Source organism: Nyctereutes procyonoides, unplaced genomic scaffold, assembly GCF_905146905.1.
Source record: "Nyctereutes procyonoides isolate TBG_1078 unplaced genomic scaffold, NYPRO_anot_genome, whole genome shotgun sequence".
Lineage (NCBI taxonomy): Eukaryota > Metazoa > Chordata > Mammalia > Carnivora > Canidae > Nyctereutes > Nyctereutes procyonoides.
In genome coordinates this window covers 51,769,957-51,784,536 of record NW_026575135.1, presented here as the reverse complement: position 1 = coordinate 51,784,536, position 14,580 = coordinate 51,769,957, and the positions used below count along the sequence as shown (strand labels likewise).

Genomic DNA, 14,580 nt, shown 5'->3' with positions numbered 1-14,580 from the left:
CAGTCCCCACACCAGTAGTTCCACGAATAACTTCTAAAACTGATCTAAAAAGTCTTATTCCTGTAGGTGGAAGATAGTGGGGAAAAAATCTATTAAAGGTGCCTTATTTAATAACTGTATTTTCTGTTCAGTAAACAAAGTACCTGTCTACTTCATTGATTCACTTAGTACTCCTAAGAAAGAACTCTGGGACTCATAAAGTACAATTTAGAGTGATGTCTAAGATATTTTGAGCTCTGAGTTCTCCCAGGTTTTAAGAGATAGGGATCAACTTTTTAGGTCTCCATGGTATTTATTACAATTCCTTTCTTCTTGCATTTAGTGTAATGCAGAGTCCCAAGGGAATCTCAGTTATGTGGGGATTATTATGTAAATGGAAAAGTCAGTAGTTGGAAAGCTATTAAAGGTAAATGAAATTGTCCAAAGAGCAAGGGCCTTGTCCCAAGGGTAGCCCTGTTACTTCAGTTCCCATCTAGTTAGGAAAAAAAACAGCATCTGTCCGATAGGAGTAAAAAGATTAGTTATCTTTAGTTCAAGTGTATGACAGAGAAAAGAGATTAGAAACAAAGTTTTATTGTTTACTTCTCTATCTTTGAAAAAGAAGATAGAAGTGTGTGTGCCATTCCTCTTTCAGTAATTTTCCTACCTCTCCCTTCCCCCAGCTGCATTGGTTTAAACGGTTTTAATAATGTCTTGAGGTTTTTACATCTCCTATTCATAGCATAGGCTAGGACTTTTTTTTAGTTGGGCCAGGAAGACCAAATGAGCTGTGCCTTGCACAAACCTTTTTGAGTATATGACTCACCTCAAGCTCAGCAACGTGAGTTCCTTGCCAGTTGAAATAAAGAACGCTGGAAAGAAGGTCTCCAAGCTTCCTCGTTGGCATATGGAGGATTCAGGCTGGGTGCAAAGCCTGTGTCGGCTGACTTTCAGGAACTGCCACTGAGTTGAGTGGTAAAGCTTGGCCACATGATGCTTTTATCAGTCACTTGTAGAATAATATGTTTGAAAAGACTAGAGAGAATGTACTCTGCTGACAAAGCAAATAACTTTTTAGCTGGTTAGAGAAGTCTTTATATGGTGACAGTCTTGGCTTACAAGTATGATGCTTCTGCAGTGTTTTCCAGAAAGGTTAGCCATCTAAATAAAGTCTTACCTGGAAGACTGGGATCCTTAAAGCTGCTGGGTTGGGTACTTGTCTAGAGAGGATCAGAGCTTATCTCTAAAAGGATCTCCTCAGGGTCCATCAACCTTTACCATTTAGTTGTCAGTCTTCTGGGATGCAGGAGGGTTTCTGTGGTGTCTTGAAGGCTGCCAAAATGCAAACATTAAGAGCACTTAAGGCAGACCTCTTAATGCTGCTTCCTGTCTACAGCCGAAGGTGTAAGTTGCCCTTTCCCTTCCCCCTTTACGAACCATGCCTTTGGCCAAGAATAGCACAGCCCACCAACTGAATTGGACTGGCTGCACTCCTGAATAAGAGAATGTCAAATGCAGAGAGGTTTATACCTCTTTGGCCTCTGTATAGTCATTTTACAAAACTGAGTTGGGAGATTTTATGTTACTGTGGTAGTTGTGAGTATAAAGACCACAAGAAACTGGAAGCTTCTTGTCCTGGTAATATCCTGGGCAGAGAATAAGAAAAGAAATCAGATTCCAGCCCATGTCAGCTAAGGCCAAAGGCTTGGAATATCACCTCCAAATAAAAGCTGGATTAGTAATCTTGCTGTTTTAGTGGGCTGTGGTTATAAGCCTGTACCGGCACAAGCACCTGAATCTGGTTTCAGGTCGAGACTCCTCAGAACAGTTGGAAGGTTGCCTTTAGAATGAAGACAGTGGGGATCCCTGGGTGGCGCAGCGGTTTAGCGCCTGCCTTTGGCCCAGGGCGCGATCCTGGAGACCCGGAATCGAGTCCCACGTCGGGCTCCCGGTGCATGGAGCCTTCTTCTCCCTCTGCCTGTGTCTCTGCCTCTCTCTCTCTCTGTGTGTGACTATCATAAATAAATAAAAATTTAAAAAAAATTTAGAATGAAGACAGTGTTGATCCCAGGGATGAGTACAAGGGATCTTTTGCAAGCCAGCAAGAGATTGATGAACCCATCTGTCCAGGGAGACAATTCCCCTCCCTGGCTTTTATTAGCCCTTACACATTGGTTCTTTGGGCTACATATTCCTTTGCACAGAACAGCTCGAGAATAGCACAGTCCTCAGGGCACTCTCTCAAGACCAAGTGTGACAGATCAGGTTATAAGAGCAACAATACAAGTACAGTTCCAAAGATCGGAATATAAATCCAAATGAAAGGAATCTCCTTTTCAGGTAGCCTCTGGAAATACGTGCACAGGCCTGGGCAGGAGGCCAGTAGGACAGCAGAGGACATCCAGGGTCCTAGCTCCAAATCCTCTGGAGACACTGATTAGCAGGTTTCTGGGTTTTGTTATAAAAGGAGAAGTGTAATCAAAAAATAATTTGGTAAACACAAAGGTAGAAGGAAGCATGAGTCATTGTCTTGCCACCTGAGAAGTTGAAAACAACTGGTTTAAGGGGAAGTGGGACTGTAGGTGATAGTCCAAGCCCAAGTGTTCCCAGTCATCTGGGGCCCACAACTCACACCAAGTGGTACAGTCTCATCGATCTACGCGGTGAGACTTGGGCAATCTGCAGTGCAGCCAGTTCTAGGGCAATGGCCATGTTCATGGAGAAAGGAGCATATCCTCTGCCTTTGCAAGCCACAGACCCTAGATACAGGTGGTACAGGGAGGGGTTCCAAGGTGCCTAGTGTTAGAGGAGAACTGTGGTGGACCTGTAAGCTCTGGCCATCTGCTGACCCTCTCCTCATCCCACCAGAGGTTCTGCTTCTACCTCCCTCTCCAGGACTGCCAGGCATTTGATTGAGGCTACATCGTTCAGGGCCTGCTGGCATTCATTTTGTCAGCATAACTACATAGTACTTAATGGGTGCCAATTCATGTTCGGCCCTACTCCACAACTGGAACTGAAGTGGTCTGCCCTTCTGCAGCCCTGGGGATGGAGCCTGGTCTTGTGGGGCTTACTGTGGCTGCTCATTTTTCTTTTGTGTAAGTTTGTTATTTAAAACATGTTGTGTTTTCCCCACTTGGCCTCAAAGGGAGAGAAGGGTTGGAATGAAGCAGGGACAGCTCACTAAATGCCAGGTACTTAAAAAGGAAATTTTCCACTGAATCCTCCAGTAAAGATCAAAATTAAAAGGATCAGGGCAGCCCTGGTGGCTCAGCGGTTTAGCGCCTAGCCCAGGGTGTGATCTTGGAGTCCTGGGATCGAGTCCCACGTCGGGCTCCCTGCATGGAGCCTGCTTCTCCCTCTGCCTGTGTCTCTGCCTCTCTCTCTGTGTGTGTGTGTCTCTCATGAATAAATAAATAAAATCTTAAAAAAAAAAAAAGTTAAAAGGATCATTCCCCCCCCCCCCCGAAGATCCTTACACTGAGGTGAAGTAAATCAGGAAGAAGAAATTATCTACCAGTTCACATCTAGGTTCAGTTAGATATTCTTAATATGAGAAGATGTCAAAGAGAAAGGAAATGCAGCCTAAGCAGTGAGATTCTGGTCCTAGGATTCACAGCAAAGCGCAAAGGCTTAGGTAATCAACAGGCCTAAGAGTTCAAGGTTGAACTGCTAATTGCCCTTTCACTAAACCAGGAAGACCAAGACCTGCCTCAAGATGCCCTAACAGGGCAGCCCGGGTGGCTCAGCGGTTTAGCACCGCCTTCAGTCCAGGGCGTGATCCTGGAGACCCAGTATTCCAGTCCCACGTGAGGCTCCCCTCATGGAGCCTGCTTCCACTTGGATTATTTCTAAAGAACCACCCATCCTTGCTTGACAGTACTGTCAAGGAAGAAAGTTCTGGTTCACATGCCTATGTCTAGGATATGTTAAGCTAATTTATAGTTCCTTCTAAAGGGAACTTAATAGTCTCAATCTTTCTTGATTCCTAAGGGAGTCTGTTCAGATGATATATTTTGTGTGTGTGTGTGTTTTTTAAGATTTTATTTATTCATGAGAGACACGGAGAGGCAGAGATACAGGCAGAGGGAGAAGCAGGCTCCATGCAGGAAACCCAATGTGGGACTCGATCCCAGGACCCTGGGACCATGACCTGAACTGAAGGCAGACTCAACCACTGAGCCACCCAGGTGTCCCTCAGATGATATATTTTGTTACTCCCACTTCTTCAGCTGGTCCTCCTGTCTGTGGGCAAGGCTTCAGGCCGACCGAACTCCCTGACAAGAGCACATATGCAAAGAACTCTGTCCCTACTGCTGGCATCGTGAGAAAAACAACCAAAATGAGAAAGGGTAGCCAACACACTGCCACCCCTAGACCTGGAAGTCCTAACTTGGAAGGGACAGAGTAAACTTTGGGGAAGAAACAGAATCTTGTCTGGCTTGCTTTTCACTTAATCAATAAATAGGCTCTTTAACGTGCTTGCTATGTATTTATTTTAATGAAAAGCCCAGAGAGATTTTTTTCTTCCCCCAGAGTTTATGTAACATATAATTTTTACATAATATATATTATGTATATGTAATATATATTTTGAAACATTTATTTATATAAATATGTGTGTATACACACACACACACACACACATATATAATCTCCATGAGGGCAGTTTTCTTATTGTGCATTCAGCATTCATTAAAGGAAGCAATTTCCACGACTGTTTAAGTTCTAAAACTCTTGTCTCTTAAAGATCTGTTTAGTCCTACTGAACCAAAAGGTGTCCCTGAACTAGTCAACGATGAGAGCCATGACTAGATGATATACTTAGACCATAGTCTTCAGACTCCAGAAGTTGACAGGCTCTTTCCAGACAAGAATACCCAGCAGAGACTTTAGAGCCGAAGAACAGAGAAACACAGAATTACCTGACATTTAGAATAATATAAATCTCATTTCAGATGTGACAATGTATTTTCAGTGCCGTTTACTACAAATAGCAAAGCCTCAGGATGGGCAGGGGGAAATCCGTGCCTCTGCAAAGGTACAGAACTCATCAGGTGGGCTATAGACTCTAATGAATATTGTAAAAAAAAAAAAAAATCTGGGTAACATAAAAGGATATCATGGTTAACTGAGCACCCTAAACTGTACTGTTAGTACTTGCTTCTTACAAGGTCTTGAGACTTAAGTCTTGAACAGAAAAGATGCTCTCACAGCCCCACTCTTGTATTTCTCAACTTGTAATATGGTTTTTAAGCCTCACAAATTTGTATAGGTGACCAAAAGAGAAAGAGGCTAGGGTGCATGTGAGGAAGAGTCTCAGGCTCACTGAGCACTGGCATAGCCCTGCAACATCATTGTCTTTGCCACAGCTCTTTGTGCTAGGTATTTCTGTGATCTCCATTTCCCAGGTAAAGCTAGGGAAAGAAGTCACTTGTCCAAGGTTATATCAGAGACCTTGACCTCACTTGGTCCACTCCAGTGATCACTACAGATTAGAGCCAGAAACTGCAGAGATGTGGCCCATCCAAGGTGTGATGCCTGGCCAGACTGGGGCACTGTCTTATTCACTATTATCCCCAATACCAAGCTCAGTGATGAGTGAATCCTGCTGTGATTGTTATATTGCTGACCCCAAATGAAGTCCCTCTCTCAGTAATTATGCCTGGAGGTAATTTCTTTTTTTTTTTTTTTTCTCCTGGAGGTAAGTTCTTAATGGTGAGCATTAAATAAGAAATAGAGGGCTCCTGGCTAGCTCAGTTGGTAAAGCATGGCAACTCCTGATCTCAAGGTTGTAAGTCTGAGCCCCAACTTGGGTGAAGAGATTACTTAAAAATCTATTTTTTTTTTTTTTAGATTACTTAAAAATCTTAAAAAATAATGAATGTGAGTGGAAGAGGAGGGATAAAGAGCAAATTAACTAAAAGGGGAAAATTACTGTGAGAATTTCAGAGCAAAATAACATTGTACTAAACAGGTATTTCTTCAGGGGCTATATGCAAGGCAACTCCTCAAGTCTAGAAGACCAAATCTTCAGGCTCCCTCCATAAAAAGAGAATGTGGGCTTTACTCAGCTGCCTGGGAGACCTCTAGAGATTCTATAAATCAGCTGGCTGCCTGGACTAAGCTGTGGCTTCTGGTGTCCATTTTTTTTTTAAGATTTTATTTATTTATTTATTCATGAGAGACACACACAGAGACACAGGCAGAGGGAGAAGCAGGCTCCATGCAGGGAGCCTGATGTGGGACTCGGTCTCCAGGATCATGCCCTGGGCTACAAGCAGTGCTAAACCGCTGAGCCATCTGGGCTGCCCTCTGGTGTCCATTTTAAAATATGGCCAGATGCCTTTTCAAAACTGCCTCTCCCCATGTGCTGGTAGGTACCTGAGGCCTATGACTTGATTCTTACTCATCTCTTGAAAAAAGATGGGATAAACTTCAGAAAGGAATATAATAAGAGCCGGTTTGCCTCAGTGCAAGGGGAAAAAGACCATAAAACAGAATCAGACTTGAAGATATATTATTAAAAAAATCCAAATTATAAAATTCATTCCCTGCAGTTATTACAACATAAAAAAATAGGCATTTTTAACAAAAAGTTTGACATTCAAAAAATTTTTTAAAAAGGGCATGATTTATAAATACATAAATATCCATGCACACTTTTACAATGATAGCTACTGGAAGCATGAGACCTTTTAAAACTACAATCTAGACAAGATTGTCATTCCAACTGCCTTTTTCCTACATGCTGGAAATATCAGGGATCTTATGAGAGCTCCTGTGGTCAATGTCACATTCATCCCCGCCTCCTTCCTGAGCCTGTAGCTGATGTTGAAAAATGTGATGAATCTTCTGCCTTAACTTTGATGCTGGGGAAAAAAGAGAAAAGGTTATTTTGCCATGTAGTCCAGCAAATCAAATTTATAAATTAAAACACAGCAGTGATATAATATTTATGTACTACTCAGATGGAAAATAAACTCAGAAATCATTTTATTACATACAGAAAATTCAAAACATTGAACATACTATCCATTTGGAAGCTAGAGCCTAATTTTTGTCTTGACACCTGTGATCTATAAATGTTCACAATTTAAAGTGATAACAGAAATACCTAAAATTTAACTTTCTTCATGGCATGCTCTTCAGTGAAGGGTTCTAAAAGCAGAATCACACAAACACTTACTGTTCTAAATTAAAATCAGTTGAATCCAGGTAGTAATTCACAAGATTTCACACTGACTCAGGATATTTAGGAGATGTGAAGGTTATGTATTTCTGGATTTCACACTATTAGAAACTGTAAACGCATGTCTTCAAATAGTGGCGAACTGAAACAGATATATTCTTTCTGGGTGCTCTCTAGCACCTTTGGTAAATTTAAACTTGGCTTTAGACAACTTCTAAGCTGGGTGTGAAGAAATCATGGTTGGCTGTCACCTTGTATTTGAATGGATTTCCTTAACATTTAGCAGTGGAAGTGAATCAATCTGAGAGTCTTTTTAGTAATCAGAGTTTTCAAGGTATGACCTATTTCCTAGCTAAGCCTGTCACCCCAGTCTTTTTGAGCAATGAAAAAGCAAAATTCCTCAGGAAAAAAAAATGTAAAATGTCTTTCCCCTTTTAAGAGAATGCAGTATCACCTAAGGAAACCATCATTACTCCAAAGGAAAAGAAAATCCCCTAAGACATCTTACAGATTTCCCATAGGACAGACCAAGACTACAGCAGCACAGAAGCTGCCACAGCTTTGGCTGCTCCAAGTATGGTCTTTGACACAAGGTGTTGGCATGTGACTTACTCATCCTGGGCACCAGGTAACAGACTGCATATGGGGTCAGATACAGCTTTTCTAGCTTTTTCTCTTTCTAGTGGATAAAGGGAAAAGGTAGCTCCACTAATCTGACAGGCTGTATTTGTTTTAATACTCAAAATACTGCCGCCTTAAAATCACATCATCTTTCACCAAGGGAGTGGCTATTCCATTACCTTAGACCTTGCCAAGACTGGACACAGTGCACAGAAAAGAACTTCTTGAAATGCAAGTATGCTTGTTTTCCTACCTTCTCATTCATATTTCATATTCAGTCACTTTCCATACTGCCATTTTTCTTGTTGGATAAAAATGTTCTCAGGAAAAATAGGCCAAGAAAGTAAGTTAACAAATTCTTTCTGTGAGCCAATAATGATAGCTTTCTAGTTAATCATTCCTCCTTTTCTCCTTAAGACAATGGCTTGGAAATATTAACTCTGACAGTCCTAGTAATGACACCCTTCCTAAGCGAGCTGCTGCTGTTACTGTTTGCTAGTGGGTAAAGCTGGTCCACCACAAAGGCTCCTCGTAGGTGTCTAGGGATGACTGAGATAGATAACGGAGATTGTTTGCTCAATGAATTTGAATCCATAGAAAAGTCATACACTGCAACTGTTTGATAAATACCACCTGTCAGAGAACAATGCTCATTTCTTTTCTCAGATCAAAAAAATAAGAGTTGGATAGACTACAAAGATTTACTTGCCTCAAAACTACAGAATATATATATATATATATATATATATATATATATATATATATATATATATATATATACACACACTTTTTTTTAATCTTACTTGGAAGAAATTATGTCCTAAGTTACCTTCACTGTCCAGTCTCAAGATACTAACGATACCAGGTGACTCATTTCTACTTGCTAGCTAGCATTAAGACCCACCTAAACTAATTTTAGAGCTGGGGATCTATTCCAGGCAGAACTACGACAGACACTTTCAGGTGCATGGCTCACTATCAAGGTTTTTTTCCTTTTTTCTTTTTTCTTTTTTCTTGGTATGAGGGCTGGCAATGTTGCTTAATGTTCGCCAGCCTCTATTACATGCAGAAACTTCAGGCAAGAAACAAAAGAACTGCTGGGAAGTTCCCATGAGTCTTTCCAGTGGCCTCCCAGGGTGGCCTTCAATGGAGAAGGGACAGCCTTCCACACCACACAAGTCTGTCATGGCACATGCGTCAGAAGATTCCTTCTCAGGACTGAAGCATCTAGAAATCTAGGAGAGTCTTAAAAACTGGCAAAGTTACAAAATTAATTTACAATTAACAGATTAGAGAAACACCCTGGCCCAACATTCATACATATATTTTCTTCACATTGGTCTATGGACATGCCTATCAATTACAAAGTCTTAGTCTCCCCTGGTCTGCGATTCAAACATCATGAAGGGTTCTGATCTCTAATATTCCAGCATAACTAGAAAGACTACAGCTATTTACAAGACAGAAGTACAGGGGTGCCTGGGTGGCTCAGTCGATTAGGTGTCTGCCTTTGGCTCAGGTCATGATCCCAGGGTCTTTGGATCAAGCCCCACATTGGGCTCCTTGCTCAGGGGGGAATCTGTCTCTCTCTCTCTCTCCCTCTGGCCCTCCCTGCCAGTCATTTTCTCTCTCTCTCAAATAAAATCTTTAAAAAGGAGAAGTACAACAAAAAAAATGATTTGAAAAAACAAGTTTTGGGAATGCCTGGGTGGCTCAGCGGTTGAGCATCTGCCTTCAGCTCAGGGTATGATCCCGGAGTCCTGGGGATGGAGTCCTGCATCGGGTTTCCTACATGGAGCCTGCTTCTCCTCCCTTTGCCTATGTCTCTGCCTCTTTCTCTATGTCTCTCATGAATAAATAAATAAAATCTTTAAAAAAAGAAAAAAGTTTTAAGGAGGTCAAAATACCTCTTGGAAGTAAAAAGCAAAGAATCTGCCACAAGCAGTTAGGAAGTAAAAGCTCATTCTTCTCCTGCCTACCCCTCCCTGTGGGGTGCACTCAGGTAGCCAGCAACTATCTAGTGGTGACGGAGCCCTAAGGAACCTCACCACTATGGGACACTGATGGACTGCCCAGATATTTTTTTAAAGTATTACATGAGACAACCCAAAGAGTCACAAACTTCCAATTCCTGACCCCAAATCCAGATTTTTATTTTTATTTTTTTTAATATTTTACTTATTCATGAGAGATACAGAAAGAGAGGCAAAGACATAAGCAGAGGGAGAAGCAGGCTCCCCAGGAGGAGCCCGATGTGGGACTCAATCCCAGGACTCCGGGATCACGCCCTGAGCCAAAGGCAGACACTCAACCACTGAGCCACCCAGGCATCCCCCAAATCCAGATTTTAAATAGTACTTTCTTTAGCAAAACTATCTGAAATCAAGTGGGGTGTACTATTTGAGACTGAAGTACTTTCTGGGAAGCTAAGGCTTTGATTAGTTCCTTGATATCCATACAGAAGGGAACCTCTTTATACACCCTACCTAAACAAGACCCAACAGGAGTGAGGAAAGGATTTACCTATGTTTCTGAGGACAGAAATAAAACAGGGGCCTGCAGCCTTTCACTCTCTTGTTCTGGTCAATTTTGTAAGCATTTTCTGAGCTGCTCTTAGATAAGTCTACACTAGGTTTTGGAGACATGATTAAAACTTTAGGCACCATCTCTTCCCTCGAGAAGCTTACAACCTTTCAAAACAGGCCTAGGTAGTGTGCAAAAGAAACAAACTTTGGGGGAGAGGAAGCAATTAATTCTGCCTGAAAAGGCCCAGGCAAATGAGAAAAAACATGTCTAGGGGTACCTGGGTGGCTCAGTCGGTTAAGTGTCAGACTTTGGCTCAGGTCTTGATCTCAGGGTCCTGGATCGGAGCCCTCCATCTGGCTCTGCACTGAATAGGGAGTCTGTTGGAGACTCATCTCCCTCTTTCTCTGCCCTCCCTGCCCCCCTATTGCTCATGCTTGCTCTAAAATAAAAATCTTAAAAAAAAAAAAAAAAGCAGGTCTTAGGGGATTTTGAAAAGCCATTGGGATGCCCAGCCCATCATCTGAGCTGCTTTCTACCACACTCTCCAATGCTCTAGCACCAGAACCCAGATACAAGGCTCCACAGGCAATAAACTCACCATGTAAAGTCCTCAATCTCAGATCAGACTAAGTCCTACAGGACAGGGAACAGCTGTATGTGGGCATTATTCCATCTACATTCCCATCAGCAAGTCAGATGGGCCAAACAAGTCTTATTAGGCCCTTACCCATTGGGGTAAAGATGAATTAATGTTACCAACAAGATTTTTTAGTAAGTGGAAACTGTAGCACTCTCACCACAAATTAAAAATTAAGCAAAAAGCTCAAAACAATGTTCATAAAGGAAACTTAGAGGCTGAATTTATCTATTACTCCACTAACAATGTATAATTTAGTTATCTAGCTATGAAAAGGTTTATACCATTTACAGAGAAATAAAAGTGAAAAGGCACCTAAGTGTCCACAGATAAATGAATGGATAAAGAAAATGTGCTGTTATACATATGTATATATAATGGAATACAACTTGGCAATGAAAGATCTTGATATTTACAACAATATGGGTGGGTCTCGAGTGCATTACGCTAAATGAAGACCAATGAAGAGAAATACTGTATGATTTCACTTACATGTGGAATCTAAAAAACAAAAAACACCCCAAATGAACAAACAAAACAAATTCATAGATACAGGAAACTGTTGGTTACTAGATTGGGGGGGGCGGGGCACAGAGGTGAAGGAGATTAAGACCTACAAACTTCCAATCAAAATAAATCAAGTCATGAGGAGATGTATAGCAGAGGATCCAGTCAGTAATACTGTAACAGCTTTGTATGGTGACAGATGGGTAACTAGACAATAAGTAGAGATTATTTTGTAATGTATAAAAACGCTATAATGTACATCTGAAATGAATAGAATATTGTATATCAATTATACTTCAGGAAATTTTTTTTTAAATTTAATAAAAGGACTTAGATCCTTGAGCAGTAAACAATATGCTCTAACACATCAACATAAAAGCAGAGGCCATTAACTCTATATCATTTCAAATGCACTTAGAAATCCTGTTTACCTTCTTCATTAATTCACTTCGGGTAGTAAACTGTGGCAGGTCTTCTACTTCAATCCCATCAGCCATTTCCATCACTTTGTCTAAAAGGTCTTTGTTGTAACTGCACAATAAAAAGTAGTTAGATAAAAAACCTTGGAGGAGGGATGCCTGGGTGGCTCAGTGGTTGAGCATATGCCTTTGGCTCAGGGCATGATCCCAGAATTCCAGGATCCAGTCCCACATCGGGCTCCCTGCATGGAGCCTGCTTCTCCCTCTGCCTGTGTCTCTCCCTCGCTCTGTGTGTGTGTCTCTCATGAATAAATAAAATCTTTAAAAAAAAAAAAATCAAAAACCCTGGAGGAATTACTTGTCTCTGTGGGCTAACAAGAAATTGCAGCTATTCCAACTCTCAGAGTTCTGATGCGATACTACAGGGGAAACGGCCACATGTTCAGCAGCAGGTTGGAAACCATTTTTCTGGCTTGTGGATTCAGAAGTGACTGTAGGAATGCCAATAGAGCAGGTGTTTCAAGATTTACAAAACAAAAAAGATTTACAAAAATACAGGTAACTATACATCTGGCAGTACATATTAGTGGATACGGTATGAAGGCCAAAATTTTTTATTTTTTAAACACGGAATTTTGGTCTAATGTAAACAACATCATTTCTTCATTTTGTCCAATCTTGGAACCCATTAACTATGATTTCCCAGGGGCACCCAGAAAAATAGAGAAGGCCTTTGGCACTGCTTCTCCAAATCCTGTTCTATTAATGCCAACATCTGACAACAAAACCAAGTGGCCAAGAGTTGGAGGGAGCACGTGACTAGAGTCAGCCAGTCATAAGGGGCAGAGAAATGAGGACGAAGACAAATCATCTTATTATCCTAACACAATTCCGGGACACTCAAACAGAAGATTGTGGGAGCCTCAAGATTTGACACCTTCATTTGAGGGGGCACTCTCAGAAACAGTACTTTGAAGGCATCTGTTATTTTCATAACAGGAAAAGCAGAGAGGCAAAGGCTGGCTCTTAGTAAGAGTCCAGCAGACTGGGGAGTGGGGAGAAAAAGCCAAAGGCCACAAATTACATGCTGCCATAAATGGTAAAATCCACAATCCTGCCAGAAGACCTTCTCTCTCAGCTTCTCCGTATGGACATGGAAGGAATCTCGGTTTCTGTCTCTGCACGTCTGCCACGTGGGAGGAAGGAGCGAAGACACTTACAATGGAGTTCACAAAGGTGATGGTCTAAGCTAAAAATACTACAAATAACAATGGCATTTTAGTGCCCACCATAAATTGAGCTCTTGCTAAACAGCAGCCTGTACTAGGTGCTTTTTTTTTTTTTTTTTTTTAACTCAATATTGTAGCCATCACAACTCATTTTCCAAAGGCGGGAACTGAGGCTCGGAGGTTAATCGTCTTTCCAAAGAGCACGCGAATCTGCCCGAATTGCCCTCGGCCGGGCCGGTGCGGCTGGAGGCTGGGGGCGGGGTCAGCCCTGGGCAGCAGGCAGCCAGCCCTAGGGGAGGACGGGGTCAGCCCTCCCGCAGGGGTTCGCACCTGCAACCCAGGAAGAGGTGGTTGGCCCACACCATGGAGAGGGACAGCAGCTGGTCCAGGCGGCCACCGCCATCGGGAGGGTCGCGGTAGTCGGGCAAGTGGCGCAGGATGAATTCCATGCGAGCCTTCCATTGCTTCTCGCTCTCCGAGTAGGCGCGGAACTGCTCGGCGAAGTCCGCAGCCTGCCGCACCCCCGAAACGAGCTCCTCTACCGCGGCGGCTGCCTCGCCACCCACCATGGCGCCCGCCGCCGCCGAGGGCCGCACCCGCCCGCCGCCTTCCCGACTCGCACCGCGCCGCCTCCGCGCCGCTAGAGGGACCCCGGCGGCGCGCGACTGCTCCGGAGGACCGGCCTGGAGCGCCCTCCGCGGGACGGGCGGCCTCGCCGGCTCCTGCCCGCTCAGACCTCCCCAGCCTGCGGCGCCTGTGGCGCCTGCGTGCAGCTTCTGCGGTAGAGGCAGGCAGGTTCTCAGTCGACCCTGCGGGGAACCGGTAGGGAAACTGAGGTCCCGCGGCGCAAAGACGGAGTGCCCCTCTCCCACGTGGCAGCCAGGTGGCAGCCAGGTGCCAGCCAGAGTTGTGCTGTGCCCTTGCCCTGGTGGCTCCCCGGGCACCCGGCCCGCATACGGATGCCCTCAGCTCGGAGGGCTTATACGGGTAGCTTGCTTGCTCGGGGGTCTGTCTTTGATGAATTCCCAGAGGTCTAGACACCCTTTCAGGTGGTGGCCCGCCCCGCTGGAGCGAGCCATCCTTCCAACTGAATACCTGCCAGGCCTCTTTGCTAGATGCTGGGAATGCAAGAGAGCAAGCTCAGATCCCTACCGCAATGAACTTTGCTTCTACTGGGGGAGACAGTGAATTGCTTGAGTGAAGAATTTCAGCGATGGCAGATGTTAGTAAGGGGAGGCCCAGAGTGTTGGCATGAATAAGCAAGGGACCTGATTCAGACTTGGGGATCAGGGAAATGATGCTGGAGGGTGGAGGGATGAACAAAAGTTAACCACATAGGGGCACTGGGGTGGCTCAATGGTTGAGCATCTGCCTTTGGCTCGGGTCGTGATCCCAGGGTTCTGGGATCGAGTCCTGCTTCGGGCTAGGAAGCTCTCCCTCTGCCTCTGTCTCTGCCTCTATCTGTGTGTC

General features: G+C 43.6%; 1 protein-coding gene across 2 annotated transcripts; it reads right to left on the bottom strand.

The window, feature by feature from the left end:
• Positions 1–6,482: 6,482 nt before the first annotated feature.
• Positions 6,483–13,707, bottom strand: CDKN2AIPNL (CDKN2A interacting protein N-terminal like). 2 transcript variants are annotated; one of them, XM_055302739.1, is made up of 3 exons: positions 13,441–13,707; positions 11,894–11,993; positions 6,483–6,851 (listed from the first exon to the last, which is right to left on the bottom strand). In XM_055302739.1, the coding sequence occupies exons 1-3, from the start codon at positions 13,677–13,679 to the stop codon at positions 6,840–6,842; spliced, it is 351 nt and encodes a 116-aa protein (XP_055158714.1). In that variant the 5' UTR covers positions 13,680–13,707; the 3' UTR covers positions 6,483–6,839. The 2 variants fall into 2 exon arrangements, with proteins under 2 accessions (XP_055158714.1, XP_055158715.1); XM_055302740.1 differs by lacking the exon at positions 11,894–11,993.
• Between the last annotated feature and the right edge of the window lie 873 nt (positions 13,708–14,580).